A 27518-nucleotide genomic window follows, 5' to 3' on the forward strand; every position below is an offset into this window, starting at 1 on the left:
GAGAGAGAGAGAGAGAGAGAGAGAGAGAGAGAGAGAGAGAGAGAGAGAGAGAGACCAACTACTTTTCAAAATGACAATGCACCAGCCTCATCAAACACACACACACACATCCCAGCCTTATCAAACACATAAAAACACACATAACAGCTTCATACAAAAAATACACATACAGCACCAACCTCATCAAACACACATGCACCAGCCTTATCAAACAAACACATAAACACACAGTTGAAAGTCTAAGTAAGATTTAACGGAGCTCACATCTGCATAAGGTCATATGAGCACCAAGGGGTGGATGTCAACAGAAAAGTCCAAACTGGGCATCAGGCTTACTCTGCTCACCTCTCTAGCTTCAACAGCACAAAATCTGCTTCGATTATCAAGGCAACCCGAAAATAGCAATTCACAAGAAAGTGACAAACATACAAAAGAAGTAGAGAAAAATGACGATAGTAAGAATGAGGAAAGAAAAAGTAGCAGTTCCCCCTAAGTTGTTCCAGTACAGTATGAACATGACATTGATAAATTAGCCCATTTACAATTCTACTGTGCATAAGAACATGTTAATATACCCCCTTTGGCAAAGGCCTAAAGAAAGTAAACACACACTCTTTTCTCTTTAGTAAAGAGTTTTACGGCACTTGCAACACAGTAAGGTCATATAAGTGCCGAAGATCGGAGATGTTACAAGAGAGTAACAAACACAAAAAAGGAGGAGAGATCAGGACATTAGAAGTTTGAAAGGAAAGAAGGAGCAAACCACACCAGAGCACCCGTCCACCACCCACTATAAACACACACATAACAGCTTCATGAAACAAATACACAAATAGCATCAGCCTCATCAAACAAACATACAAACACACTACACACACACAAACAACACTCCGACGTACCAACAGCTTGGCCATGACCTCAGGCAGGTAGAACCTCCACTGCCTCTGGAAGGCACACAGCTGCAGCAGTAGGTTACAGCTGGACTCGGCCTCGGCCAATACCGGCTGGCTCAGGTTCACGCGGGCCATCTCCAGAGCCTTTGGAGAGAAGGAAGGAAGTTTGTTTTGTTTTGGCAAGCGTTTTAGTTTAAGTAAGAGTTTTACAGCACTTGCAACACAATAAGGTCGTATAAGTGCCGGAGATTAGAGGTGTTACAAGAGAGTAACAAACAAAAAAGGAGGTGAGATAGAGACGAAAGATTTTTTATAGGAAAGAAGGAGCAAACCACACCAGAGCACCCGTCAACTGCCCACTTGGTAAGCATTTTCAGGTGTCCGCAAATATCATCCGCAAAATCTAAGTCTCTCAATAAGTGTGCCATTTCCTTAATTGTGAGCAGTGAGCCATTGGGAAGGACAGTGCCTTGGCTTTTCAATACAGAGAAGTATAAGGACAGCTAATTTAGTGCAGGGAAAGAGAAAAAGAGACAGAAACAAAAGTTTGGACTGAATAAAGAGAATCACATCAAAACAATAAGGGCCAAATTTGGAAAATGTTTTATTCAGATGTGTTAAACGATGACATTCATTTAGAATACGGCATTATTGCTAATAATACTGACATACTAACACGACTTACCTATTTCAAATAACAGAACGAGTACTTGAAAAACACACTTAAGAGGAAGACTTTCATCCCACGAGCAAATTCAGTGTTCCAACTCATTACAAATCACACCCTCGCTCCAACAGCCCAAATAGCAAACTAACAGCACTACCACTCTCCATAAAAGTCCTCCCTTGTTCGTACACACTGACAATTTCCCCATTCACTGCCACACTGTCAGACAATAACAAAGTTGGTATATCTTACAATTTCTCCACTGTCCATTGTCAAACAACCCCCCCCCCCAACCCCAGAAGTCACCTTCGCTGGCACACTCACAACTTCATCGTCAGGTTAACAGCAATCTCCCCACTGCTGGTACATACCAACAACTTCAGTCTATTGTCAAACAAGAACCCCACCCTTAAACCCAAATCCACCACCGCCTTTAGCCCAGGGTTACCTACTGGCACACACCGACATCTTCATCAGCAACATCTCTTCTCTCCCCCCCCCCTCCCTTTAGCCTCGGATCATCCGCTGGCACAAAACATCTCCCCCCCCCCCCCCCACACACACACCAACCACCCTCCACTCACCAGCAGCAGTCTGTCCTGATGTACACCGACCAGGTCGAACACATGCTGCTGAAAGCTGTGGCCCAGCATGCGCAGCAGAGAGGAGAATACACACACACACACACACGCACCATCCACCCTTCACTCACCAGCAGCAGTCTGTCCTGATGTACACCGACCAGGTCGAGCGCGTGCTGCAGAAAGCCGTGGCCCAGCGAGCGCAGCAGGGAGGAGAACAGGTCCAGACTGAGGCAGTAGAGCCGGTGCCAGCTGATCGTGTCGGGACCGCCCCCCTTGCCCGCCCCTCCGCTCACACTGCCAGACACAAAGGCCTGCACAGGAGGGGGAAGAAAGTTTTAAAAAATTTTTGCGCTGAGCTGACAAAACACCTTTTTAAAAAATTCTCAGCAGTTTCGAGAAAAAGAGGCTTTTTAGTCAGTGTAACTATTTTTAAAAAGCTTTCTTCTGAAATTTGAATTCTAATTCATTCAAAAACTAGTCAGTTTCATTTTGATTTTTTCCCCACAATTAGGGTAACTGATCAGGCTTTCGATTTAGCAAATAAAAAAAAAATGGCACCAAAAATGAAAAAAAAAGGCGTTTTGTTAGGTAAGGGCAGTTATGAGGCTGTATGGGAATGGGTGCTGGCGGCGGTGGTGGCCAATTCAATTATGCCAGTGATGTAGTCGGTGGTGACAGTGTTGGTGAGGTTGGTAGGTAGTCATGTGGTTGTAGTTAGTGGTGGACTGTTGATGCTAGTGTTGTTGTAGTTTGCCATAGAGACTTTTTATTATTGAGTTTGTTGTTGGCGATGGTGATGATGTTGTTGTTGGCAGAGGCATTGTTGCTGTTGTTGTCAGCACTCATGAAAATAGTGCAGGTGATGTTGTTGGAAATGTTGCTGTTAGTTGTTGTTGTTTTTTTGTGGTGGTGCAGTGGGTGTTGGTGGAGATGGTGAGAGTGGTGATGAGGTGGTGGTTGTGGTTGCTGTTGCGGGAAAAGGTGGTGGTGGTGGTGGTGGTGGTGATAGTACCGATATTGTAGTTGGGGGCAGTGTTGGATTTAGGAGATTGGGGAAATTGACAGAGCCTGACATTGGCTGACTGACCCACTATACCAGGACGCTTTCAAAAAAGGGTGTGTGTGTGTGAGTGTGTATGTATGTGTGAGTGCGTGTGTGTGTGTGTGTGTGTGTGTGTGTGCATGCACGTGCGAGCGCAAGAGCGTGGGTGCGGCGAGAAAGGCACAATAAAAGAAATGAAGCAGAAAGAATGTCGTACTTTAAATCCAATCATCAATTCATCAACAGGACTGTTAGAAATTACTTGAATTATGATATATCCCCAGGGATTATAATTTTCACAGCTTCGCAGTGAAAAAGAAATAAATTGAAAAAATCTTACCCCATTCCTTTACTATCACCACAAAAGAAAACAAGCTCACAAGAAAAGAATGAGACACTTGCAGAACTCACTTTGCTGAGGAGGTTCCGAGGCTTGAAAGCATCCTCTCCTGAGTAGCAGGAGGTCAAGGCCAGACAGAGGTGAGAGGTCAAGTTACTCACACACAGCATGTTGGCACCCTGAGAAGAGGTAGATAATAAAGTGGATGTACAAACTGTAAACAAGCGACTAACTCCCCCCCCTCCCTCCTCAAAACCCATCCCACTGACTGATGTGACCAATTAAAAAAAAAAGACCTTCAGATTTTATAAAGCCCCCCCTCCTCCTCAACCAAAAAAGTATGGCACTAATGTACCTTTCGATATATGCAATAAAATGCTTCAAAACATTGCAGACTGCATGAATAGGGGGGAAGGGGACGAGTGAATTAAACCATTTTTCAATCTGGCTTGCCAAATGGGTTTATTAAAAACTTTTTGTTTGTTTTAGTAGAGGTTTTACGGCGCTCGCAACTGCATAAGGTCATATGAGTGCCAGAAGATAAGAGGTGCTACAAGAGAGTAACAAACAAAAAAAAAGAAGGGGAGATGAGGACGATAGATGTTTGATAGGAAAGAAGAAGCAAACCACACCAGAGCACCCGCCAATCACCCACATTAAAAACTTTTAAAACCCATTAGGAACATAAAGGGTTGCAAAAAGTAGAGATTTCCAGAAACATGAACACACACACATAAATAAATGCAATGCAGTGTAGACTTAGGAGCAATCACATGTAAAACTCACAGCCTCCGTGTCCGCAATCTTGGTGAGCAGAAGAAGAGAAGAATAAATGTAGGACACGCCTTTCCGGGCCTGGGGAAAGTAAGAGACCAGACGATGAATAAATCTTGTTCTTAAAAAAACCCATGACTTTGATGGTTCACTTTTGAGTAAACAGAAGCACATCCATACAATCGACAACAAAGGCCATTTGTGAGGCAGCGTGGTGGAGTCAGGCTCTCGTCAATTTTTGGGCATGTAGAGTTATAGGTATCATCTTAAAGCTGGTTCACTTGTCTTTATTTGGGTGAAAAAAATATTCCTTTATCTTGAATACAAGTCGAGATATTTGCAAATGAAGGAGGTGGGGGTCACCTGTTTTCAGAGGTACAATTGGTGAGAAAATAGCTGCCAAAGATTAGTTATTTCCATAGCTTAAGAGTCCATGGTAACTGAAAAATTTATATTTTTGGTGTCTTTACAGAGATGAGTTCTTTAATGGGCATGAAAGGTGTTGAGCCAAAAAACAAAATTTTGATAAAAATTTACGAACCTGCAGAAAAATGCCAGTTTCTTCACTTTGATTATTTTGACGAGAGCCTGATTCCACCACGCTGCCTCACATTTATTGTAGGAAAAAGCAAGATACACAGAAACAACAGGAAAGAAAACAAGCAAGACCAACCGGTGGAACCCTCCAACCACCTTCAAAATTTTAATGGGAAATAGTCCTGGACACTAGAGGGTAACAACAAAAAGAAAAATAAGACCTAATTTTTATCAGTTATCAAAAGTCTGGAAGGCAAGCAACATCTCACCGCGCACCAAGATTCGACTCTTTAACTCCAACATTAAGTTTGTACTCCTCTATGGCTGCGAAACTTGAAAGACAACAAAGACAGTACTGAATAAAGTCCAGACTTTCATCAACAGATGTATAAGGAGTATTCTAAGAATTAAGTGGCAGGAGAGAATAAGAAATGAAAAGCTGTGGGAAAGGACAGGACAAAAGGGTATAGAAATAGGACTTAGAAAGTGACGATGGATGGGACACACCTTAAGAAAGCCCAGCGGAAACATCACAGGACAATCGCTGCAGTGGAACCCACAAGGAGCCCGAGGCAGGGATAGGCCACGGGAAACATGGAGGAGATGCGTGGAAAGGGACATGAGAGAGATGAAGCTCACTTGGAACAAGCTTGGAAGGATAGCCCAGGACAGAGATAAATGGAAGGAGCTTGTATGTGGCCTATACCCTGCCAGGGGTGAAAGTGATTGATTGATTGATTGATTGATAATTTTTATCAGATTCTTTAGCTCATGTGAGCTGGATTGCTAACAACAACAACAGCTCATATGAGCAAAAATGACTCTAAATAAGACACCCTCAAACACAAAGCAATAATAAATTAAAGCATTTCTGCAGCTTATTTTTATTTCCTGAATGCCAACCATTGACAGTTTAGATCTGGCATGGACAAACTACAGCCTGCAGCCCAGATTTGGCCCATGAGCTGTTTAAGTCCGGCCTGCAAGTTGACCCATTATTTAATAATCAACAATGTGGGGAATTAAATTAATAAAAATGTGAAAATTTTGAAAATCTAAATCTAAATAGTTTCCAATCCACCTGAAAGCAAGAGGTCCAAAATGCTATCTCAATTGTGATATATGCTATAGCATCAGTGTTAGTCCCACTTTTGATTTCTTGGGTATTTTCAAAGAACTTACCCCTATTTCCTCTTGCATTGGATGTGATATTCTGAAATGCTTAATCTGGCTCACAACCTGGACAAGCTTGATTTACACCATAAGATGTCAGCTTTGACCCTGCCAGTCAGGGCCAACCCAGGCTGAGAGGGATACAGCAACCAGAAAAAACCCCAAAGTATTTCATAAAGTTTGCCCCACGTGGGAACAAACCCAGGTCTCCTATGTGCAAAAGCAAAGCACCTACCCACTACACCACAGATGTTGGTGTGTTGAGGTATTAAAATTTTTTATAGTCAAATATAAGACTCGAAACATTGATTGGTAATAGGTAAGCGTAGGAGTTCATCTTTTCAAAACTTTACGGAAAATAAACTAACGTCCACCACAAACATAATCCAGCCAAGTAGGTGAAGAGGCTTGAAAACTCCCTAAATAACCTTTAGTTCAAGAAAATCCAAATCCGGAATGTCAAACCAAAGCATAAAACAATACTGAGCTAACAGCACACTCAGACATGAAAACTTGGTCATATGTGATATATAAAACATCTACTTTTTGTTTAATAAAAAGACAGACAAAAACAAGAAAAAAGAAAATGAAATGATGGCATGTTGCCTAGTAAATGTGAATACAATTTCCTCCAGCAGTCAGGGCAATGTACCTTGAAGAAAGCCTCCATGGTGGTGAGCACACAGGACACGATACCGTTCTCTTGTATGAGTCGCAGTGAGGCTGGAAGGTCGGGGCTCACGTGAAGGATCTCCACCAGCAGACAGCATGACACTATCTGTACCTGTAATAACAGACACCAGAGGAACTTGTTTGAGAAAACAGGAGTACATCAATTCCTTATCTCCTGCAAGCAGCTCCCGGGGGCTTTGCAGTCGGAAGCTTGTTGGGGAGGAAGAAGAGTGATAAAGGGACAGAATAGCATTATATGAAATATTTCACTAAGAAAGAAGATACTATCTGTGTAGATTTTGTGGTGCAGCAGCTGATGAAAGAAAGATGCCGTCAATTTCTTTTCATTGAGGACCAATTAAATACATGTTCAGCTCCATACAAATGCTCTACATTATAATTAAAATCTTATTTAATTTGTTGTAAGAAAAGACATTTGAACATTGAAACTTCACCAACCTTGACGTGTGAGCCAAGAGAGTCAAGGGGCTGAGTGGTGCCCTCAGTGTCAGTTGTTTCCTTGACCTCTCCAGTGACCTCGGCTGTCTCGATAAGCCCCGGGAGCTGCCAGGAGCTTTGCAGAAACACTAGGGAGGGTATGTCAGAGGTAAAGAGATGAGAGAAGGGAGGATATGTCAGAAGTAAAGAGATGAGAGAAGGGAGGATATGTCAGAGGTAAAGAGATGAGAGAAGGGAGGATATGTCAGAAGTAAAGAGATGAGAGAAGGGAGGATATGTCAGAGGTAAATAGATGAGAGAAGGGAGGATATGTCAGAAGTAAAGAGATGAGAGAAGGGAGGATATGTCAGAGGTAAATAGATGAGAGAAGGGAGGATATGTCAGAAGTAAAGAGATGAGAGAAGGGAGGATATGTCAGAGGTAAATAGATGAGAGAAGGGAGGATATGTCAGAAGTAAAGAGATGAGAGAAGGGAAAGGGTGTCAGAGGGCAGAAGTAAAGAGATGAAAGAAGGGAGGAAGCATGTGGGTCGTCGCAGATGGTCTGCCTGAAAGCAGCTACATTTCCACACAAACTTATTAGATTATCTAGTAGTCTAACCTTCACACCACAAACAAGTATCATGAGTAAGAAACATAACATCATAAACACACCCTACAGTAATCTGTACTTCATGTACTAAAAGCTGACAGACACAACAAGATTTTACATACGTTTTCAGACTTTTACAAGATATTTTCAGGAAAACTTAATACATTTGAATGTTACAAGACTGGGCAAGTGAAGACTAGTAGGGGTCGGGGGTCTAGTGCCTAACTTCAAATCTATCAAACTTGGAGCTAAAGCACCCAAATAAACAATGTGAAGACCTGTACAAAGGTGAAGCATTTAGTCCACTATCAAAACACCAATCATGGTTAAACCAAACAACAGCGGTAAACCGAAAGAAAACTTTTGATCAGCCTAAACAACCACAATTCTAAACCAAAAGGAATTTGGAGAATTATGACGACCAAATCTTCACTGGCAACCCTCACATGATCATCAAGTCATATGCGCTATAAGATAGCAAAACAGGAGAAAGAAACATTAGACAAGAGCGCAAGTGTGTTGATTGTGGGCAAGAGAGAAGCTACTGTTTGCCTTCATTGATCATACACATTAATGGGCCTATAAACTGTGTGTAGGCCAAGTGGCGAATGTTGCTACATCTGTGCAGTATGCTACAATCTGCAGCAAAGACATGATCATCAGAAAATACCAAACATTAGGGGCTCCCCATATCTAGAGGTACAGTATTTGCCTGTCATTCAAAATATCTTGGGTTCGAAACTTGACGGCGTTGAACATTAATTTTACTACAGTCATCTGCTTTCATCTCCACTTTCTTCTTCTCCCCCATACTGTTACTGCCAATAAGGTTGAAGAACCTGCAGTCGACTACCCCTGAGATCTAGCAGGGGAACGAAAAGGGAAAAAAAAAATATTATAGTTTAGCTGGTAAAGATATGACACCCCCCCCCCCCCCCCCCCCCTCCCCAAAAAACGTTTTAAAAAAAATAAATTTAATTTTAAAAATCAATCAACAATTCAAAAACTATAAAAGACCTAACAAGGATTCAACAAGCTTTCTGTCAGTATTTCGTTGCTCACCTGAGCAGACCACAGGTAGCAGGGACTTGATCAGGGTCTGTAGGTCTGTGGAAGAGACAGAGAGACACAGGTGGAGACCAAACAATCCCAAGGCTTCTAGTCACCCTCTATAACACAGGGTTTTTTTTGGGTTTTAGTAAGCATTTTACAGAACTTGCAACACAATTAGGTCATATAAGTGCAGAAGACTATTTGAAGTTTTACAAGAGAGTAATAAATATAAAAAAGGAGGAGGAGAGATAAAAACAATAGATGTTTGATAGGAAAGGAGCAAGCCACACCAAAGCACCCATTAACCACCCACTCTACATCTACAACAAATTCTTATGGCATAAGATGCTGCTCATATGACTAAGAGAAGCAGTGACAGCATGTATATTAGTTGAGAAAAATTATGTTTCTTTTCACTGACAACAAGTAATCATCTTGTTTCTCTTACCTCGGGATGTGATTATGCATATTATCTGTCACAATGAGAGTGCTCTTTGGATGAAAAGTTCTTTCCAAAAAGCTTTTAAGGTGACTGAGGGTACCTTGCACTATCAATTGTGTGTGCATGGTGTGAGAGTGTATAAAGAATCTTGTCTTGTCCACACACTGATAGGCATTTTTTTCATGACCAATCCAGACCTGCCACTCTATGAAACCTCAAAATCAGGATGTCAGTGGGGGGGGAAAATTTTGATTTGGTGAAAAAAATCGGGATCAACAGCAAATCACCAAGGTGACCTCCAAGCTGACTTTAAAAATGTTCAGGGGTGTCCATAAATAAATAGGCCTATATGCCCTCTGTGTGTCTTTGTTTATTTGAGTGTGTGTGTGTGGGTGTGTGTGTTCGCATGCGTGCGTTATCATTATTTTTTGTAAATCCTGAAGCATCATGTCAAGCACTCCTAGTCCAGATGTGTAACTACACCCTCCCCCCCACCCCCCAAACCAATAAGTCCCAAAAAACACTTCAACCAGAGTGCATGAACTTAAGTTGACCCCGTCAAAGTCAACGGACGGTCCCCGACACGCGGAACTCACACAGCGCAGTCATGTCATGTGATGCGAGCGCACAACGGAAACAATTTTACTGACTGTTAGTTCACACAAAACACCCGGATGAGCGACAGTCGTTCTACTTCTAGGATAACAACGGCAGCCGACAGACTAAATGTACCAACAAATCTCTTATCCCTCATAATGCGTTCAGACCAAAGCAACGACAACGGCCATATGTTAGTCTTGTCAGCAGTTAGTTGTGTAAGGGTTAGAACAACTGTCGCTCGTCGGAGTGTTTGATGAGAACGCGCAGTTACCAGACCTCGGACAAGGCTTGTTTTGAAAGTAACAGCGGAACTATGAATATTATCCATTGTTTGTATGTCCTAAATTGTAACAGTTATCAGGCTATCATCGGAGAGTTCTGAGTGCGGGCAAAGATTAAACATAACTTGGGGCGAGTCAACTACTAAACCCGGCATCGAGATTTAGGAAAATAATGCTTCAAGTTCATACTGACACAAAGTTCAATGGGTGCTTCCCGCGATAAAGAAGAAGGCAGAGTATGTTTTTAGAAAAATCCGGCACAACAGCAGACTGGGACAAAAAATCGAGATACACGCAATCAAAATCGGGAATATCAGGATGCTTGAGATTTGGGGCAAAAAATCGGGATATCCCGACTAAATCGGGAAGAGTGGCAGGTCTGCCAATCAAAAAAGTCAAAGCAGAGATTAATGTGACTACTATACTCATGTTGCCCTCTTCTCCTCCCCAGATCTCAAACAACCAGCCTTTCTCACCATCTAACTTAGTGCCGCAGTGTTGCAAGATGGCCGTCAGCGCTCCAAGCAGACCAATGTGCACGGACGGCAACAGCCGACTGCTGTCTGCCAGCGACTCGCGCAGAACCTGTGTCAGTCTGCGCACCGCCACGGCCGGCCCAGAGATGGTGCGGGGAGACCCGGCAGTCTCACTCAGTTGTCTGTCCAGCAGTTCTCTGATGGAAAAAATAGGCAAACGTTCCTTCTTATATCAATAGTGGTACCGGTTCACGCATGTCTTATACCCACCCCCTTTAGCATATTACCACAAGTTGTTTTTCTGAACTAATCAACGGGTCAATGATAAAATCGTTAACATTACTACACTTACGTAACAAATAAGAGGCACTTACCTCCGACCCTGTCTATCAGGACCAACTTGTGCAGAGTAGGACACAGCAGTCCAGCAGACAGATCAAGATCAAGTCAGTGGCAATGAAATGGACAGCCCTAAAAAAATTCATGCCTTCTACTTGCAATAGAGAGGAGTCTAACTATTGTACAACAGGCACCGGTACAAAAGTAATATAAACCTAACTATGTGTAAGAAGTAGTTTCAGTCTGTGCATTCTGGTAGAAAAAACACCCCTCCATCTCCCACAAATTCTATATCTTTCTTAATTTATTTATCCAAACAGAAAATGAGTAGTTTGAAGTTGGCACTTCAGGCTGTTATGCTTTGGTAAGCAAACAAATAATCCAACCTCTTCTATCTTTATTTGAGATTTCAGTAGACTCTTTTCTAACCCTTCAAAATATCACTTCCTGGGCCGCAATTCTGGAAGAGGAGCACACAGTCTTCATTAGTTACAGTAGAAGACACCCCTTTGTTAGAAACAGCCACTCACTTCCCCCAGAGTTTGGTCAGAGTGAAGTAGAGGGCGCTGGAGATGGAGGCCAATTTGACCTTGACCGGGGTCAGCTGCTCCGAGGAGAACTGGGCCTGGACACCACATAGCAGATCATGCAGAATGTCGCCGCAGTCACGGTCCAATGGTTGGACCTCCTTCACCTGAAGAGAAAAGGGAGAAAAAACATGGGAAAGAGTTTAAAGTCAAAATCACATAAAGTATTCTCATATATGGATCTACTTAATCTTTTCCTTATTTTATTGTTTTCGTATATTTATCGTTCAAATTGTAGTCTTCCTAGATCAGACAGGCCAAATTTATAATCGGGACTGAAGCCATAAGACCATTGTCCAGGTCAACGGTAAAGGAGCACAAGGCAGAAATATAAAACCCAAACAGTGAATAATTTATTTTTTAAAAAGCAAAAATGTGAACAACTGTTAATATGCATATATTTAAATCAGTGGTTTACATGGAAATTTTGCTTATTTTGAGATGCCAATCACGAATATGACATAAGATTTTCCACCTGAACTTTAGAACTTTTTTTAAGCTCTGCCCAGGTAATGGTTGACAAGTCACCACACGATCTCACTCAAATGTTTCATACTTCATTCCCACACACCCATCAATGTAGGGAGGAGCCGTGTTGGTTTGGGGAAAACATGCAAACTGAATTCACACTGACTGCTGAGATAAAAACTGGAGCTGCATTTCAACTACCGACTTTCTGAGGGATGGAGGATTTTTGGACGGGCTGTTTTCTGGTTAGGTGGACACACGGGCTAAAAGAAAAACTTAATTGAGCTGAAATCATATATCCCCCACCCCATGTAATCCTGGTAACATTTTTTTTGTCACCAGGGTCAGAAAGCCAGGCAAATGTAACAACTCACCTTGAATCGACTCGTAGCAATGAGAAAGTTTTTCCAAGCCAAGAGCAGATTAAGGGCTGGGTGATCAGCAACGGTCAGCTCATACGTCACTTGAGTCGAGCCCTGGGCCTGACCTGCTTTCTCCATGCCTTCTTTCACCGCCTGGGCAAACACACAAAAATACATACACAAGGTCTGGTAACTTAACAAAACAGAGATAAACTTTTATAAAAGGAGAACAGAATAGAATTTTTGTGTGTGGTCCAAACAGTAACATACATGGTGTGATGAGTATACAAGAATGCAAAGAGAACAAAAGAAGAGATAAGATCTAAAATTTCATCCTTCACATGCATTATCACTTTAGAAAAATAGCAACAAAATGTACTCCACTCCTCTTTCAGTCTCTGTGCAAAAAAAACAACTTAATTTACCTCAGTTTCTCAATACGCGCACACACAAACACAAACTTAATTTACCTTAGTTTTGTCAACACACATAAACAAAATTTAATTTAGTTTCTCAACACGCATGCACACACATACACAAACTTAATGTACCTTAGTTTCTCAAATACAAACTTCAGTACTGAGCTACCCAATCTTTTAAACCAGAAACAATTGGGTGACATGAGACTATGCAGTGCCAGCATCCTCACAAAAACCTAGGACACTAGACCTGAGTGAACACAGCTTGACCAGCTCACCTTTGACCAGTACATGAGTCGACCACTAGTGAAAGCTGATTGCATTGATTTCTTGAAATTGTCATTGAACTTGGAACTGAAAATATTTCAGAAAGAAAAAAAAAATTTAAAGTAAATATGATTTTTTTAAAAACATGCTATGGACAATAAGAATGACAGCCGCAGGCACTCTAAAGTTACAAACCTGTCAATCCAAAACAGGATGGAGAAATTGAAAGGAATGAACTGACACAGTCAGTCAATTAAAAGTTGGGTTGCACCCTCAACAGAAATAATCAAAACACGGTACACAATCTTTGCCTACAATCTTGTACAAGACTTTACAATATTGCCTTCATTTCTCTTCCCAAGAAGACCTGTGAACACACGAGTGTCATCGACAACTTATGAGGAAAACTTTTGTAGTTTCATTTTCGTCAGAGTTTAATTAAAGGCACAACACAAATAGAGCATACAAGTCCCAAAGATTTGAGGTGTTACTAGAGAGTAATTTACCAAGGAGGGGAGATAAGGACAAAAGACATTTTTTAAAAACTTTATACATGAACAGAAAAAATGTAATAGCAGGGGGGTACCCACTAATCACCACCAGTTGTTTTTCTTCAGCCGAGTTTGAGCGATGCGAAGCACATCAATACACTGACAGTCATTTACACGCAGGAAAAAAAGCCAGACTGACAGACAGAAACACCAGATGAAGAGAGAAGAAGTAAGACCAACAAGAGACATCCTCCAACAACCAGCTGTTTTTCTTCAAAGGGCTTATTCAAAATACAACAAGACACAGATATCTCACCTGGAGACTGCGTACACTTCCATGGCGATGATTCTCAGGGAGAAAGCAGCCAGTTTGGTCTGCAGTTTGAAAGCCTGTGGAGAGAAACACAGCATGTGTGTGAGAATGACACAAGTATGCCGTGACAATTGTGGTCAGGTTATAAATACTTTAGTTACTTGGTTGGAGAATAGGTATCATCGCAGGTGATACAATGCCATAGCTGCTCCTCTCTCTTCTCCAGGACCCATGAAAGGGTTAGCTTGCTGATGGTGCCATTTATTAGCTGGTCGGATATTCTTCAGGCCAAATACTTTAGAAAATCAGCAAGTATAAAAACTACACAAGCAAGTGTGTTCTCACACAAGCTAAATACTCGAGTACTAAAGCAGACTTAAGTTTTCGCACATCTCATGTGAACAAGCTTGGTCAAGGCTTAACTCTTAAGTCGGCACAATTACTGACTTGACCCTGAATCTGCATCACTGCAGCGGCTAGTCTACTCAAGGGTAAACCTTTATAGTAAAGAATAGTTTCTCTTTTATCCAGTCCAGCTTTTCATAGGAAGTTAGAAATAGAAGTGAAATTATGTGTGCCCTCATATTAGAGCATTTGAAAGCAGTTTATTGTGTGTTTTTGTGTTGTTTTTCAAAGCTTTTAGTATGCACAAAAAAAACCCAACCCCTATTGACCATGGCATCTAAAATTAGTCTAATTCATCAAGCACTCAGCTGTTTCTTTTCCTAAGCAGACAGCAACGATAATAATTTTTTTAAAGTCTGAAGTCGACCATGATAGTATTCTTGATAACAATAATAGTGACTTCAATCAAACCAGACACAAAGAAACGAATAGCTCTAGATCTAGTAGAACTAGTTCCAGGTTGAGAGCCCAATACTACACAAGTAAAGGTACAGGACGAACTAAAGGAAAAGAAATGAGCAAGGGAAGGCCTAGGTCTAGTTCTGTTCATTCAAAATCTAGAGAAAAATCAAGATAATTATTGAGAAGAGTAGGAGAGAAGTATGTATAGGAAGCATAGAGCTGGCAGTAAAAATCTATAGATTTAGTTAGTAAAACATTTAATTTCCAAGGAAATATGAAAATTGCTGTGCATGTTTACAAATGACAATACTTCACTGCACAGTTGGTTTTGAAGACTTTCCTGAGCAATTTTCTCCAGAAGAGGCCAGAAAAGTAGTTATATATAATCAAATTCTTATTGTTCCTACCATTTTTAATATTTCATTATTTTTTCTCATTTCACTCATTTATCATTTTATTTCTATTTGTATTTCAACAGTATCTTAATACATCAACTCTTCATTCTTTCCTGAATATTTTGATGGGTAGCCTTGTAGCAAGATGAAAATGCTAATGTGTATTTACAGACTTCAACATGAGTTAAGGACCACTTGCAAACTTGTCTTCTTGGGTTGACCTGCACGGGGGGGGTTTCTTGGACTGATCCAGTGGCTTGATGGTGCTGCCTCAGGCGGACAATGACAGAGTGTGACACTGCAAACTTTTTCATCCTTTCCCCCCACATCAACCACATCTGTCCCAGGTCGATGTCAAAAGACGGGTAAGGTTAGAGAGAGAACTATCTCTTCCACCTGGATTTCTCACCTGAACCGAGAGGTCATCGTCCTCCTGCACAGCCGGAAGGTCAGAGGTCAGCGGCGCCACAACACTGGGCCAGAAACTTTCTCTGTGCAAATGCAAACACAACCAGTTTCGTTTTACTAAGTTTTACGTCACTTGCCACACAATAAAGTCATGTAAGTGTCGGATATTAGAGGTGTTACAATAGAGTACCAAACACCAAAAAAGGAGGAAAGATAAGGACGATAGATGTTTGATAGGAAAGAAGAAGCAAACCACACCACAGTACCCGCCAACCACCCACCAACCAATTTAAATCCTGGGAATCTCACAACAGCATGTCTTTGTCAATGACACACATGACAGACAGAACACGCCTTACTTTACGATGGAGATCATCACAAGAGAACACAACACCAAACATATACAGAGGAGAGAATCTAACAGCAGCAGTTTTGTGAATGACACAAAGAGAAGAAGTCAACATATAATGAGGGGAATAAGTCAAACTCACAGTATTTAAAAAAGGAATCGAGCTAAAAAAACAACTATGTCAAATGGAATAAATTAAAAGCAAAACAATCAAAAGAGCAGGTGAGAAACATTTATTCTTTAAATACACAAATTAACATGATAGTGGATGTTTAAGAAATAGTTAAGTTTTGTACTTTACTCAATTTTGGAAGAAAATCTAAAAATTTGATTTTTTTTTTTTTAAACATCAACTGATTTTCTTCATTGGCCGTCCCTTTAGTTGAATTTTGTTTGTTAAAATTTTCGTTGCTATTGGTGCATAGATGACAGGGGGCTCTCGTGGCCTAGAGGTTAAGGTGTTGGCCTCTCATTCAAAGGTCCCGGGTTCGAATCCGGGTAGCGACCGAAAAATTTTCTTCTCTAAAATTGTCTCTTTTCACCTCCTTTCCTGCTCTCTAGCAATGTTCTGTTGTCTGCTTTCATTTCCACTTTCTGCCCCCACCCCCTCACCTCCTTTGCCCCCTCCTCTGGGCTCCTGACTCTTTATGCAGCCTTTCTACTGCTACTCCTTGGCTCCTCCTTACTGCTGTCTTTCTGCCACACCCCTGATCTTCTGGTAGGAAAGATCTACACCTAGCCTTCTCGGACAAGGGCGAAAAATCTCGGACGGCCCGTGTGCAAGTTGCGCACGTTAAAGATTTTTTGGTGGTCTAAAATCGACAAGAGTAGGCTTCGGCCGCCACCTGGGCAAAATTCCAAATTTCCTACCAACTCAAAATATTAGGTGCGTCCCGCGTGCTCATATGACCTTGTGCAGTTGCGAGCGCCGTAAAACACTTTACAAAAACAAAAAAAGCATAGATGACCAAGTTATCACCCTTTACCTGCCCCCCCCCCCCCCCCTTAAAGAGAACCTGGAACAAAGACCTCTGAACAAAAGTTGAGATTTAGAAAAAAATGAAATCAACGAAATTGGCTTTTTTTTTTTTAACTGACGGACAATTTTTTTTTCTTTTTCTTTTTCTTTTGTTGCTCATCACCTTTTATGCCTATTTAAAAACACATTTTTGAGCAGATTTTACTTTAAAACATTGATTAAAGGCACAAAAAATGTAAATGTTCAAATCATAAAGACTCTCAGGAAGACTATGGAAGTTGCCAAACTTAGATGGCCATTTTCTCACTAATCTTACCTCTGAAACCAGGGGACCTTGACCTCCTTCAATAGCAATTATTTTGACTTCTATACTTCTATTCAACACAGATGGATATTTTTTTCCACCACAAGGAAAACACGTGAACATGCTCCAAGATAATACCATTAACCCCATATGCCCAAAAATTGACGAGTGCCCGATTCCACCACGTCGTGACACAAATCAACTCACGTATTGCGTAGAACAGTCATGGGTGTCTCTCTCATGCCGTGCCAGAGTGCGTGAACCAGGTCGAGGGAGGCACACAGGAGCTCCGGCGGGCACTCGTAGGTGCACTGTTTGCTGGTGGACATCAGCTCCAGCAGCACGGGCAGACAACTGCTGCGGCCCAGCTTGAGATCCTGGGGGAGTTGGGAGTGTGAGTCAGAACTGCCGTAAGCTGACAATACGCCTTTTTTTTTTTCAGTTTTGGCGCCATTTTTTTTTCCATTTGCTACATCCAAAGCTTGATAAGTAACCCTAATGGGGTAAAAAAATCAAAGTGAAACTGTGACTACGTTTTGAAGAAATTAGAATTCCAATTTCGGAAGACGCAAAAAAATAGCCTGTTTATCTCGAAACTGCTGGGAATTATTAAAAAGCTTTTTGTCAGCTTACGGGGAAAAAAAAAAGGCATGGTCGGGGAGCCAGGTGAGTGATTCAAAGGATACAAACATTATCTCTCTCTCACAAACACACTATCTCTCTCTCACACACATACAGATCTCACTTTAACACTAGGCTGTTAGTGTTGTACACTCATGACCACACCTATACACACACAGGGCTGCCTTCATCAAATTCCCCATTTCAGTTGGATCTCCATTTCAGATAATTCGGCAAAATATCAGGTAGTAAAAAGACAAAGAAGTACAAGACAGACAGACATTACCCTGATACATGTAGTTACCATCGAACAGAGCTTGCTTATAGTAATACTATTATGAAATCATATTTTCTAAAACTTATATTGTTTGTACACATGTGCGTGTATATGTGTGTGGGTGTCTTTCGATGCGCAAATGTGAAGAAGAACAGTGTTGATGAAATGAAACTGTGGTTCTTTATTAAACATTCATGGACTGTCACTGGATTAAAGAGCAGGGAGACAGCCAAACTGACTTCAAAATCGATATCCCGCACCAATAAAGACTAATTTAAAAGATATTTTTTGACAGTGTTATGTCAACTGGGTCAGTTAGAGACTTCCTTATTTGTATCATTCCCAGTGTCAAAGGCATTTTATTCAAATGGCCAGGGTCCCTGCTATTCCCGCAGCCCCCCCGCTATAAAGCCCCTGCTCTGCCACTTTGCATTCACCTATGAACTTTGGTATTGAATGTAGGCTAAAGTTATGACCCATCCCAGCAGAGGTGTACAAGAGGTCAACAAAAGACTCACAGGCCCAAGAGAACACACAAAAGAGAACTGGCTATTTTTTTCTGGCGTTTTTTCTCTCTCTTTTTTGGGGTAAAAATCCCGGACCCCATCGTAAATTCTGCAGATCAAGCGCCTTTATTAGTGATAGAATAGAACTTGTAAAAAATCCAACGGCATTTATTAGAAAAATAAGTAAAAATAGCCAGATGTGCACACACATGCACACAAACACACATCTCACCTTAGCATCAGCCTGTTGGTGCTGTACACTCAGGAAGATCTCAATGAGGCCAGGCTGGGACTCCACACACACAGAGAGCAGTTCCAAGATACCAACCTTGAGTTGGACATCCTAGACAAGATAAATGATACATTATTGAGTCACCATTCAATCACATTAAAAATCCACAACCACACAGTTAAACGATTTGTTTGAGTGAAAAGAACCACATTGACAAAACAATGATCATTGAGTGCTGTGAAAAAAGCAAGACAGACATAGAAACAGCAGAGAGATAAAAAAAGACACAGGACATATTGGCGCCCTCCAACCACCCACTATGAGGTTGAAGAAAAGAGACAAACTGAGGAAAAAACAGAAAAACAGACTTAACAGTGACCGCATCCAACCTCCCACCAACTTCATTCTCACTCTGTACCCTTGCATTTTATCTCACCCAACTCACAGCAACTCCCTCTTCAAGCACATCACACAAGACTATAGATACAAAAGTAAGTACCAGCCCCTCACCTCTGACACAGCCTGAAGTCGTGTGAGAAACATGTCTCGGATGGGTTCCGCATCGCTGCCCAGACATGCCAGGATGGACATTGGGGACACCTGGAATGAGAAACATCACATAATCAAATTAAGTACCATGCACTTTTTTTTTATTGCTGCATTACAGCTATTGGCTACACAAAATCTTATTCCTCCACTCAAGTTAAAAGGAAACATATTTTAACTCATAAATGAAAAACAAAGCTGGGTTCAAATTGTGTTTAAAAATTCTGTTATCAAACCTAAGAGGCCCCACTTTTCCAAAGATATAAATGTGTTGAGAAAAAGTTATCTCCATCAGATTTTTAAAATGCTAGAAACGACATAGCCATCAAACATTTCATCAAGAAATCAACTTTCAAACTGTCTCAATAACAAGAAAAAGTATTAGAATGTTTACTGCAATTGGATGAGTATATATATATAGAATTGCATGTGATTAACAGTGAATGTGGTATCTTTAGCTATTGTTTTGAATTTCAAGAGTGAGGTCTTCTTAAGACATCAGAAGGCCTCCTGTCTGCTAGATAAACAAACAGTACTTCAGGGGGAAAAATCAGGATCAAATGAAAAAAACCATCAAGATTAACAACAATGTTATCATGTAGATGGCTGCCTTTATGTCTAGATGCGATTCATTATATATATTTACAGCTTCAGATATTTTGTGATTTCTTTTATCATCCAATCTCTCAATGCTTTAGTAATTTAAGTCAGACCAACAGCAAATTGGAAAAGATTTTCGTTTTAGTTTTAGTAGTTTTACAGCACTCGCAACTGCATAGCATAAGGTCATATGAGTGCCAAGGGGTGGATGTCAACAGAGAATCTCCTCCAGAGAAGTGACAGAAAGACAAGGAAAAGCAACCAGCATGCTCACCATGGCAAGTCTCTTTAACAACAGAGTGGCCAGCGCAGGCAGTCGGTGGCTGTGCCTGTGGTAGATGTACTGGGCCACCGTGGCCACTGGGTGCTGTAACTGACGGCCGGCCGGCTGACTGGACAGAGCCTGTTCCACCGGGGACGCGCCCAGCCGCAGAGGCTTCAGCAGCAGGAGGCGGTTCAGAAGAGACAGCGACATCTCCACCAGCTCCATGAGGTCCATGCCGGCACCCTCCATCAGGCTGGGGGAGACACACTCAGTTTTGTTTGTTTGTTTGAGGGATTTCTTTTATGTTATAGTAAGTGTTTGACGGCACTTGAAGTGCAACACAATAAGGTCATATAAGTGCAGAAGATTAGAGGTTTTGTTTTAGTAAGTATTTTACGGCGCACTCGCAACACAATAAGGTCATATAAGTGCAGAACATTAGAGGCGTTACAAGAGAGTAGCAAAAACACAAAAAAGAAGGAGGGGAGATAAAGACGATAGATGTTTGATAGGAAAGAAGAAGCAAACCACACCAGAGCACCCGCCAACCACTCACTGTTTGAGTAAGGAGAAGAACATAGACACAATAATGTTCATTTTGTGCTGGGGAAAAGTATGACAGACAGAAAGAAAAAAAACAGGGAAAGTAAAGAAGCAGGACCTACTAGTGGCGACTTCCAACCACACGCGAAACACATTCATCAGGAAACACATTCATCACGAAACACAAGACATGAGGAAATAAGGGAAAACAGACATCTGAGTTGATACCCAACACTCTATCAGATTGGATAAACAAAGACAGTACAGCATGGGTAAACACAAACAGCAGTATAGGGAAGAACAGGCAGTAGCATATGCAAAAGTGAGTCAGTCTACCCCTAAACCAGTAAAATGGGAAGAACAGACAGTAGCATATGCAAAAGTGAGTCAGTCTACCCCTAAACCATCTATCAGACTGAGATTATATCCCTACACCCTCTATCAGATCAGGGCTACAGAAAAAAGTCTGTGCCCACACCCTCCATCAAATTGAGATAATAGGCAGAAACAGGGGTAAAAAGAGACCCATAATCTATTTCAGCACTCTTCATTAAGCTGAGGTAACAGCCAGTAGACAGAAACTTGGATAAAAGTAATACACTCCTGCAGTCTGATATAATAGGTCTATTGCTGACTGGGACCAGTAAGAAATTAAATGACCATGAAGTAAGAAACTAAACTATTTTTTTCTGACCAGAAAATTTCAATAATAATACGCAATAATGTAACAAGGAAAACAATAAATGCAACACAATGAGAAAGAAGAGGACTTCTAATCAGCCACCAAACTCAGACCTCTAAAAAATTTCAGGCACATTAATGAGAATCAGCAAGTACACATCCCTTCCCCAAAGATATTGTAAAAGTGGTCAGGGTGAGTGTTTACCTGCACTGTTGGGCCAGCGTTTGCTGTATGTTGTCCACACCAGTGGTCACTATGTCCAGCAGGGAGCGGCCGGCCTCTGAGAAGAGCAGACTGAACACACACGACTCCTGCAGGCTGGGGGCTCTGCACGATTGATACACATGAGAAAAGTGAAAAATGACAGAAGCAAAGCAAAGACAATAGAAATCCATTTATCCAAACCAGTAACACAGTATAGGCCTTTCTTTTTTTATTAACCCTTTCGCATTGAGGTCATCCAGTTTTGTCACACACTAAAGCGTGGCCTCCCTGAGCAAGAGCACTAAAAAAATAAATCCTGTTCAGAGAAAAGGCAATTAAAAAATTAGTTGGAAGTGAAGTACAAGACCCTCAAACTTTTACATTGTCCTGTTCAGAAATGGTTTCTGCATATCAATAAAGTATTAGGTTGGGGGCAAAGGTTTATATGAGAGTGCATGTACATTGTGTGAAGTGTCACTTTCATCACCACTTCATGGTTCTTTATAACCTAATTCATGGCGGAATCACATACAGTGCTATAAAATTCCAAACGCCCTCTTCTTTTTTATGTTTGTTACTCTCTTGTAACACCTCTAATCTTCTGGTGCTCATAAGACCTTATGCAGTTGCCAGCGTCGTAAAACATCTACTAAAACTAACTAATTCTGTGTTTTTAATTCATGATTAACACACCCCCTTGATTACCGTATGACTGGCGAACTCAATCTGATGGATTCATTACATCATCCCCGGCACACTGGCGATAAACATCCGAAAGGGTTAAGATGTTCAAGACGCAACACGTCCATCTCCAACTTCCCTCAGCATTAGAACAGGAGCTAGTAGAATGCGAGCCTTGAAAACTTCTCAAACAACCCAGTACAACCCAGTTTCAAAAACACACAGCAGAATATTTGAACAAGGGTCATTCACACTAAAGCTCTGCATATATATCAACTGAGCCAATGTCAAGGACCATCCATACAGGACTTTTTAGACAAACAACAGGCAGGAGGCAAGATTGATTTTTGTAGAGCATGCGTAACAATGCATTAACGTTTATAAAAAACAGCTACACTTCCTGACTCATACCTTACACGTCTACTGTCAGCCCTCTCTACTTTTTTTCTATTGCTTTATCACCCCATTCAGATTCCTGCAAAAATCAAGCTGCCGCTGAGATGACTAGTAAAAAAAATTACAGTTCAAAAACAGCAATCTTTTCTTTGACAATCCTATCATAAACGCCACACACTTAGCACAGGACCGAAACATTAAAATCAAATAGAACATAACAGAGTTGTAAATTCTCTACTCTCCATCCCGTAGATAAGGATTCTATACTCTCCATGTTGTAGACAAGAAGGAACAAAGCACTCACTTTTTCTTTCCCTTCCCAGTTTCCTGTGGCTTTTCCTGCAGGTTCACAAAGTTAAAGATGTTGTGAAAAAGTTGGAGACACTTCTGACCTGAAACAGCAAAACAAAAATTCAGACGAGTTGGTCTGGTGCTGATGGCATTTATGGCAGTTTGACTCGACATGATCTAATGATTCGCATATTTATTAGTACAATCAGGAAAGGTGACATGAACGCTCAAAACTAAAAATCAAGGATAGCTCTTATAATATGCCAGTCCCCAACGGAACCGCTATATTTTCTTGGTATCGGTAATATTGTTTCTCAAACATACGTACAGATTTTTTTAACCCCAGTTGTCTTGAATTCAAACCAACATGCCCTCACAGCGGAAAATTGGCGCTCACATGACTTTATGCAGTTGTGACTGCCATAAAACTTTACTAAAACTACTAAACTAAATGATGGAAAACACGCCTATCGTCATCGAGAGCAGGATCGTGTGGTGTGAGTATGTTTGTGTGTGTGTGTGTGTGTGTGTGTGTGTGTGTGTGTGTTTGTGTGCAGTTTACATTTTGCCATAAAAATTCATTTTTTTTAAACAAGAACTTTAGACACAATCACTTCAACCTCTGTGGCAAGGATTTCTTCTGCTCTTCTAAAATAAATCGTGACATAAGGGGAAAATATTCAGGAAAAGTGCATCCCTGAGCCTCTACCCTTAACATACCAATGAGCTTTCTCTGGGTGATGTCTACGTAGCGCCACTTGTGGAAACGAGGAAACACCTCGCGGAGAATGTACAGGACGCTGGCTGTGTGCTCCCGCTCCCGGCCCTCCTTGGAGAAAGACTGCGACAGGCGACAAAGAGTTTAGTTTTAGTAAGAGTTTTGCGTCACTTGCAACATTATTATTATAAGGTCATATAAGTGCTGAAGATTAGATGTGTTACAAGAGAGTAACAAATAAAAAAGTAGGAGAGATCAGGACGATAGGCGTTTGATAGGAAAGAAGGAGTGCGACACACCGGAGCACCCACCAACCACCCAAGGACAAAGAGTTTTACAGTTTGGGTAAAGAGAAACCTCAACACAAAAAGAGACTGTCTTTAAGGACGGATGAACAGACAGATGAATAAACAGACGGACAGACAGACAGACAGGGAAAGCAAATAAGTAGGGCCTACCAGTGGTGCCTTACAAGACAAAAAGGCATTTATTTCAGTGTCTAACAAAGAGCAGAAAACAACAGAATCTGCTATACACAAATAGCTCCTATTCCACACATAGGGGTTCTTAACCAATTTTGTTTCACAAGCAATCCTAGACTTGATATTTACAGACATTATTATTGCCATCCCCTGTGTATGTAAGAATGTTTTAGGCAAATTTTAAAATTTTTTCACAATTCCAAAAAGTTTAGAAAATTTCAGCACAACATCAACAGTGATAATGTTACATTCTAAAACTAGACCTGAGTTGACACAACACCGAACAACAGCCAGTTTTAAAGACCTATAAACGTTTCGAAAATTAAGATGTGAAAAATATAAAGCCACATTGAAAACAAAATGTCGATCAAGGACATCAGAGGAAAACCACAGACAGGAAGGCAGGACAGACAGACAGACAGAGAAATTGCCAATGTTCTGAGTCTTTAGTCATGAGCAGGTAGTAGAGTAAAGAAGGAGAAACACAGACTCACCACAACCAGTTGCGAGACCAAGTCCAGCACAGACAGCGTGACCAGGTAGGTCCCCTGTGGGCACTCGGTGGTAGCCAGCAGACAGCCGTACAGACCTTGGTTCACACCATCACCGCTGGACACAACAAGGGAAGAACAATCATACAATTGTCTGAGTCATTTGAGAAGCATCGTGGTGAAATCAGGCGCTCGTCAAAATAATGAAATCACAGAATTTAGCATTTTTCCGACCAATGGGTAATTTCTTTTCCAAATTTTCTTCTTGTTTTTTTGGCTCAACACCTTTTATGTCTCTTTCAAAACACATTTCTTTGTGCATTTTACTAAAAAAACGTGGAAAGGCACAAAAATGTAAATTTGCAGTTTCCAAGGACACTCAAGCTTTGAAAGGTACCAAATTTTGGCAGCCATTTTCTCGCTACTTTTACTACCTCTGACACCAGGCGACCCCCTCCTCCCTCAGTTGCAAATATCTTGACATCTATTAGATAGATCAGCACTTGTTTTCATCAAAAGCGAGACAAAATTAACAAGCCCTAGGGCGATTAAAATAACTTCATGTGACCAAAAAATCGACGAGCGCCCGATTCCATCACGGCGTGACACGTTAAACTTCCAGTAACACCACAACAGTCACATCTAATCAGAGAGAGTAGATGAAGACAACAGTATCAGGAAAATGAAATAAAAGAAATGGACCGAAACAAATGATCAGAATGATTGTTTACACCTTCATCCATATTTAAATAATTTACTTATTTTTTATTTTCTTCGTTGGAAAATGTTTTGCAAGCGCTGTAAAACACTTACCAAAAAAACAACAACAACAACCCCCCCCCCCCCCCCCCCCCCCGCACAAGAAACAATTTATGTTGATGCATGGATATGCATATGTCATTAAACGAAAAGACGAAAGAGGAATTTCATTTTATTTTATATTTCTCTAATTTTCTCATTCACCTCAAGACTTCAGAGAAATCATCAATGTTCTCAGTCAGGAACGGCAACAGGCCCGTCTGTTTGAGATGGTGAGAAACCTGAAAGTAAAAATATCAATGCTTTTTTTTCTTTAAAATAAAAAAATATGAAAAGTACAGAAAAATTACACTTTACAAAATCTATATCCCTGTTAACTCTTTATCTCCGAGGAGGGTAAACCCATTACGCCTGTGCCCTTTTTAGGTACGAAATCTAAAAATGACGAAAACGTCACTAAATGGGTCATTAAATCGAAACTCGCAAAGCTATTATGATAGTACTTCATCTAATGAATGAGCTTCCAGTAAAAGAAACCTGTTTTCGGTAACTTGATGTCAAAGTCATCGTAAAGGAATGTGCCCGAGCCGCTGTCAGCAGCTCACCAGCATAGCAGTTCCGACTGCGAGCCGCTGGGAGCGGTTTGCCAGAAATAAAGAGTTAAGTTGTTTATTATGAGTCAATGCAATTACGGCTACATGTCCTCAGGAACAAAATAGGATAATAATGACATAAAATAGAAAAGAAAAACAGGAGCAAACCACCACCCCCCCCTCCTTCCACAAAACCACCGGTAGTTCGCTTTTAATAAGTCCATTTTTTTAAAGTTATAAATTTCATATCAACATGTACGATTTTGTTCAAGCTACATTTCAGAGCAGTGTATTTAAAACAAAATTTATAAATAACACCATGACAGCTTGAAAGCAAAGTCCTCTTTAACTTCCAACAAATCCCAACCATAAGTCCCCATCCCTCCCCCCAATCCCCCAGCATCCAGTCATCCCACCTCACCTACCCATCCCCCAACATTCAGTCATCCTACCTCCCCTCCTCCTCTCCCTATCCCTCAACATCATCTTCCCACCTCCCCTTCTCCCCAGCATCCAGTCGTCCCCCCTCGCCCCCCCCCCCCCCCCTTCCTCATTCCCAGCACTGTCTTCCCTCCTCCCATCCCCTTCTCCTTATTCCCCCAGCATTAAGTCTTTCAACTTCCCTTCCCTTCATTACCAAGACCCTCACACTTCAGACAAAGAGCCTGCTGACCTGAGTGTGAAAAAGCGGCACAGCCCGTGCCAGACAGTGGATGGTGTGGGACAGGAGTTCTATAGGGGCTGGGCTCAGAACCGCAAACCTAAGGGGAAGAAAAGATTGTGTTCATTTGTAATAAGTAAGGTTATCAATAGAAATTTTACTCAAAAACGGTTTCACAACAGCTGAAGAAGATACCACTAAGAACAAAACCCTTCACTAATAAAAATGAAATTATATGGGTATAATGCCCTTTGCAACACGGTAAGGTTATTAAGAGGCGGGACCTCTGAACTCAATGTCCATGGCGGGAAGACTGAGCTGAACGGGAAAATTTGTGTAAAAATCCTTTCTTATGGACACAACCTTGGACCGAGCTAAGATTCGAACCCTTGACCCCACAATCTTATGACTGTGAATCTGGTGGCCTAACCATCAGAAAAAGACTTAATAAAATCAAAACACAAAAGTTTAAAAAGAAAAGTGCAGCAACCTTCACTCCTATTACATATCATTGCTGTTACAAAAAAATTAGCAATTTAAATATTTCGTTCTCTTCCAGTAAAGCAGGGTCTAATGCAGGTACTTATAACACAATGACAAATACATAATATACATATGACTAAAAGACTTCACATGGTCGGCCACAAACGAAAAGGATAAAAACAAAATACTTGCCTTAGAATCAGCTGGTAGCCCAAACTGAATATCTCTGAAAACTCTGTGACAGAAGACGGGTCAGAAGTCATGACCTCTTTGATGAGCTCCATCACCATGGTGACCTTGATAAGCTGTTCCGTCTGCACCATACCTGTGCATAAAACCAAATTTTTTGTTCAGATGTTCATACGTTTGATGAAACCCCCCCCCCCCCCCCCCACCCGAAAAACCAACACATTCA

The 27518-nt window shown here is 41.2% G+C and overlaps 1 protein-coding gene across 1 annotated transcript in view; it reads right to left on the reverse strand.

Moving 5' to 3' along the window:
* Positions 1–27518, reverse strand: part of LOC101862041 (nucleoporin NUP188 homolog) — a 63596-nt gene that overhangs the window by 10147 nt on the left and 25931 nt on the right. The window contains exons 20-43 of the mRNA XM_005100148.2: positions 27296–27428; positions 26633–26720; positions 25571–25647; positions 24611–24725; positions 23637–23757; positions 22930–23017; positions 21549–21671; positions 20129–20372; positions 19219–19308; positions 18709–18819; positions 17280–17449; positions 15442–15523; positions 13834–13907; positions 13038–13113; positions 12353–12493; positions 11454–11617; positions 10585–10781; positions 8795–8839; positions 7142–7269; positions 6663–6794; positions 4313–4381; positions 3598–3705; positions 2273–2455; positions 900–1037 (exon numbers count right to left, since the gene is read on the reverse strand). Coding sequence (XP_005100205.2) covers positions 900–1037; positions 2273–2455; positions 3598–3705; positions 4313–4381; positions 6663–6794; positions 7142–7269; positions 8795–8839; positions 10585–10781; positions 11454–11617; positions 12353–12493; positions 13038–13113; positions 13834–13907; positions 15442–15523; positions 17280–17449; positions 18709–18819; positions 19219–19308; positions 20129–20372; positions 21549–21671; positions 22930–23017; positions 23637–23757; positions 24611–24725; positions 25571–25647; positions 26633–26720; positions 27296–27428 — 2897 coding nt within the window. The remainder of the gene's footprint in view (positions 1–899; positions 1038–2272; positions 2456–3597; positions 3706–4312; positions 4382–6662; positions 6795–7141; positions 7270–8794; positions 8840–10584; positions 10782–11453; positions 11618–12352; positions 12494–13037; positions 13114–13833; positions 13908–15441; positions 15524–17279; positions 17450–18708; positions 18820–19218; positions 19309–20128; positions 20373–21548; positions 21672–22929; positions 23018–23636; positions 23758–24610; positions 24726–25570; positions 25648–26632; positions 26721–27295; positions 27429–27518) is intronic.

This window comes from Aplysia californica, unplaced genomic scaffold (genome assembly GCF_000002075.1).
Source record: "Aplysia californica isolate F4 #8 unplaced genomic scaffold, AplCal3.0 scaffold00237, whole genome shotgun sequence".
NCBI classification, from domain to species: Eukaryota; Metazoa; Mollusca; class Gastropoda; order Aplysiida; family Aplysiidae; genus Aplysia; species Aplysia californica.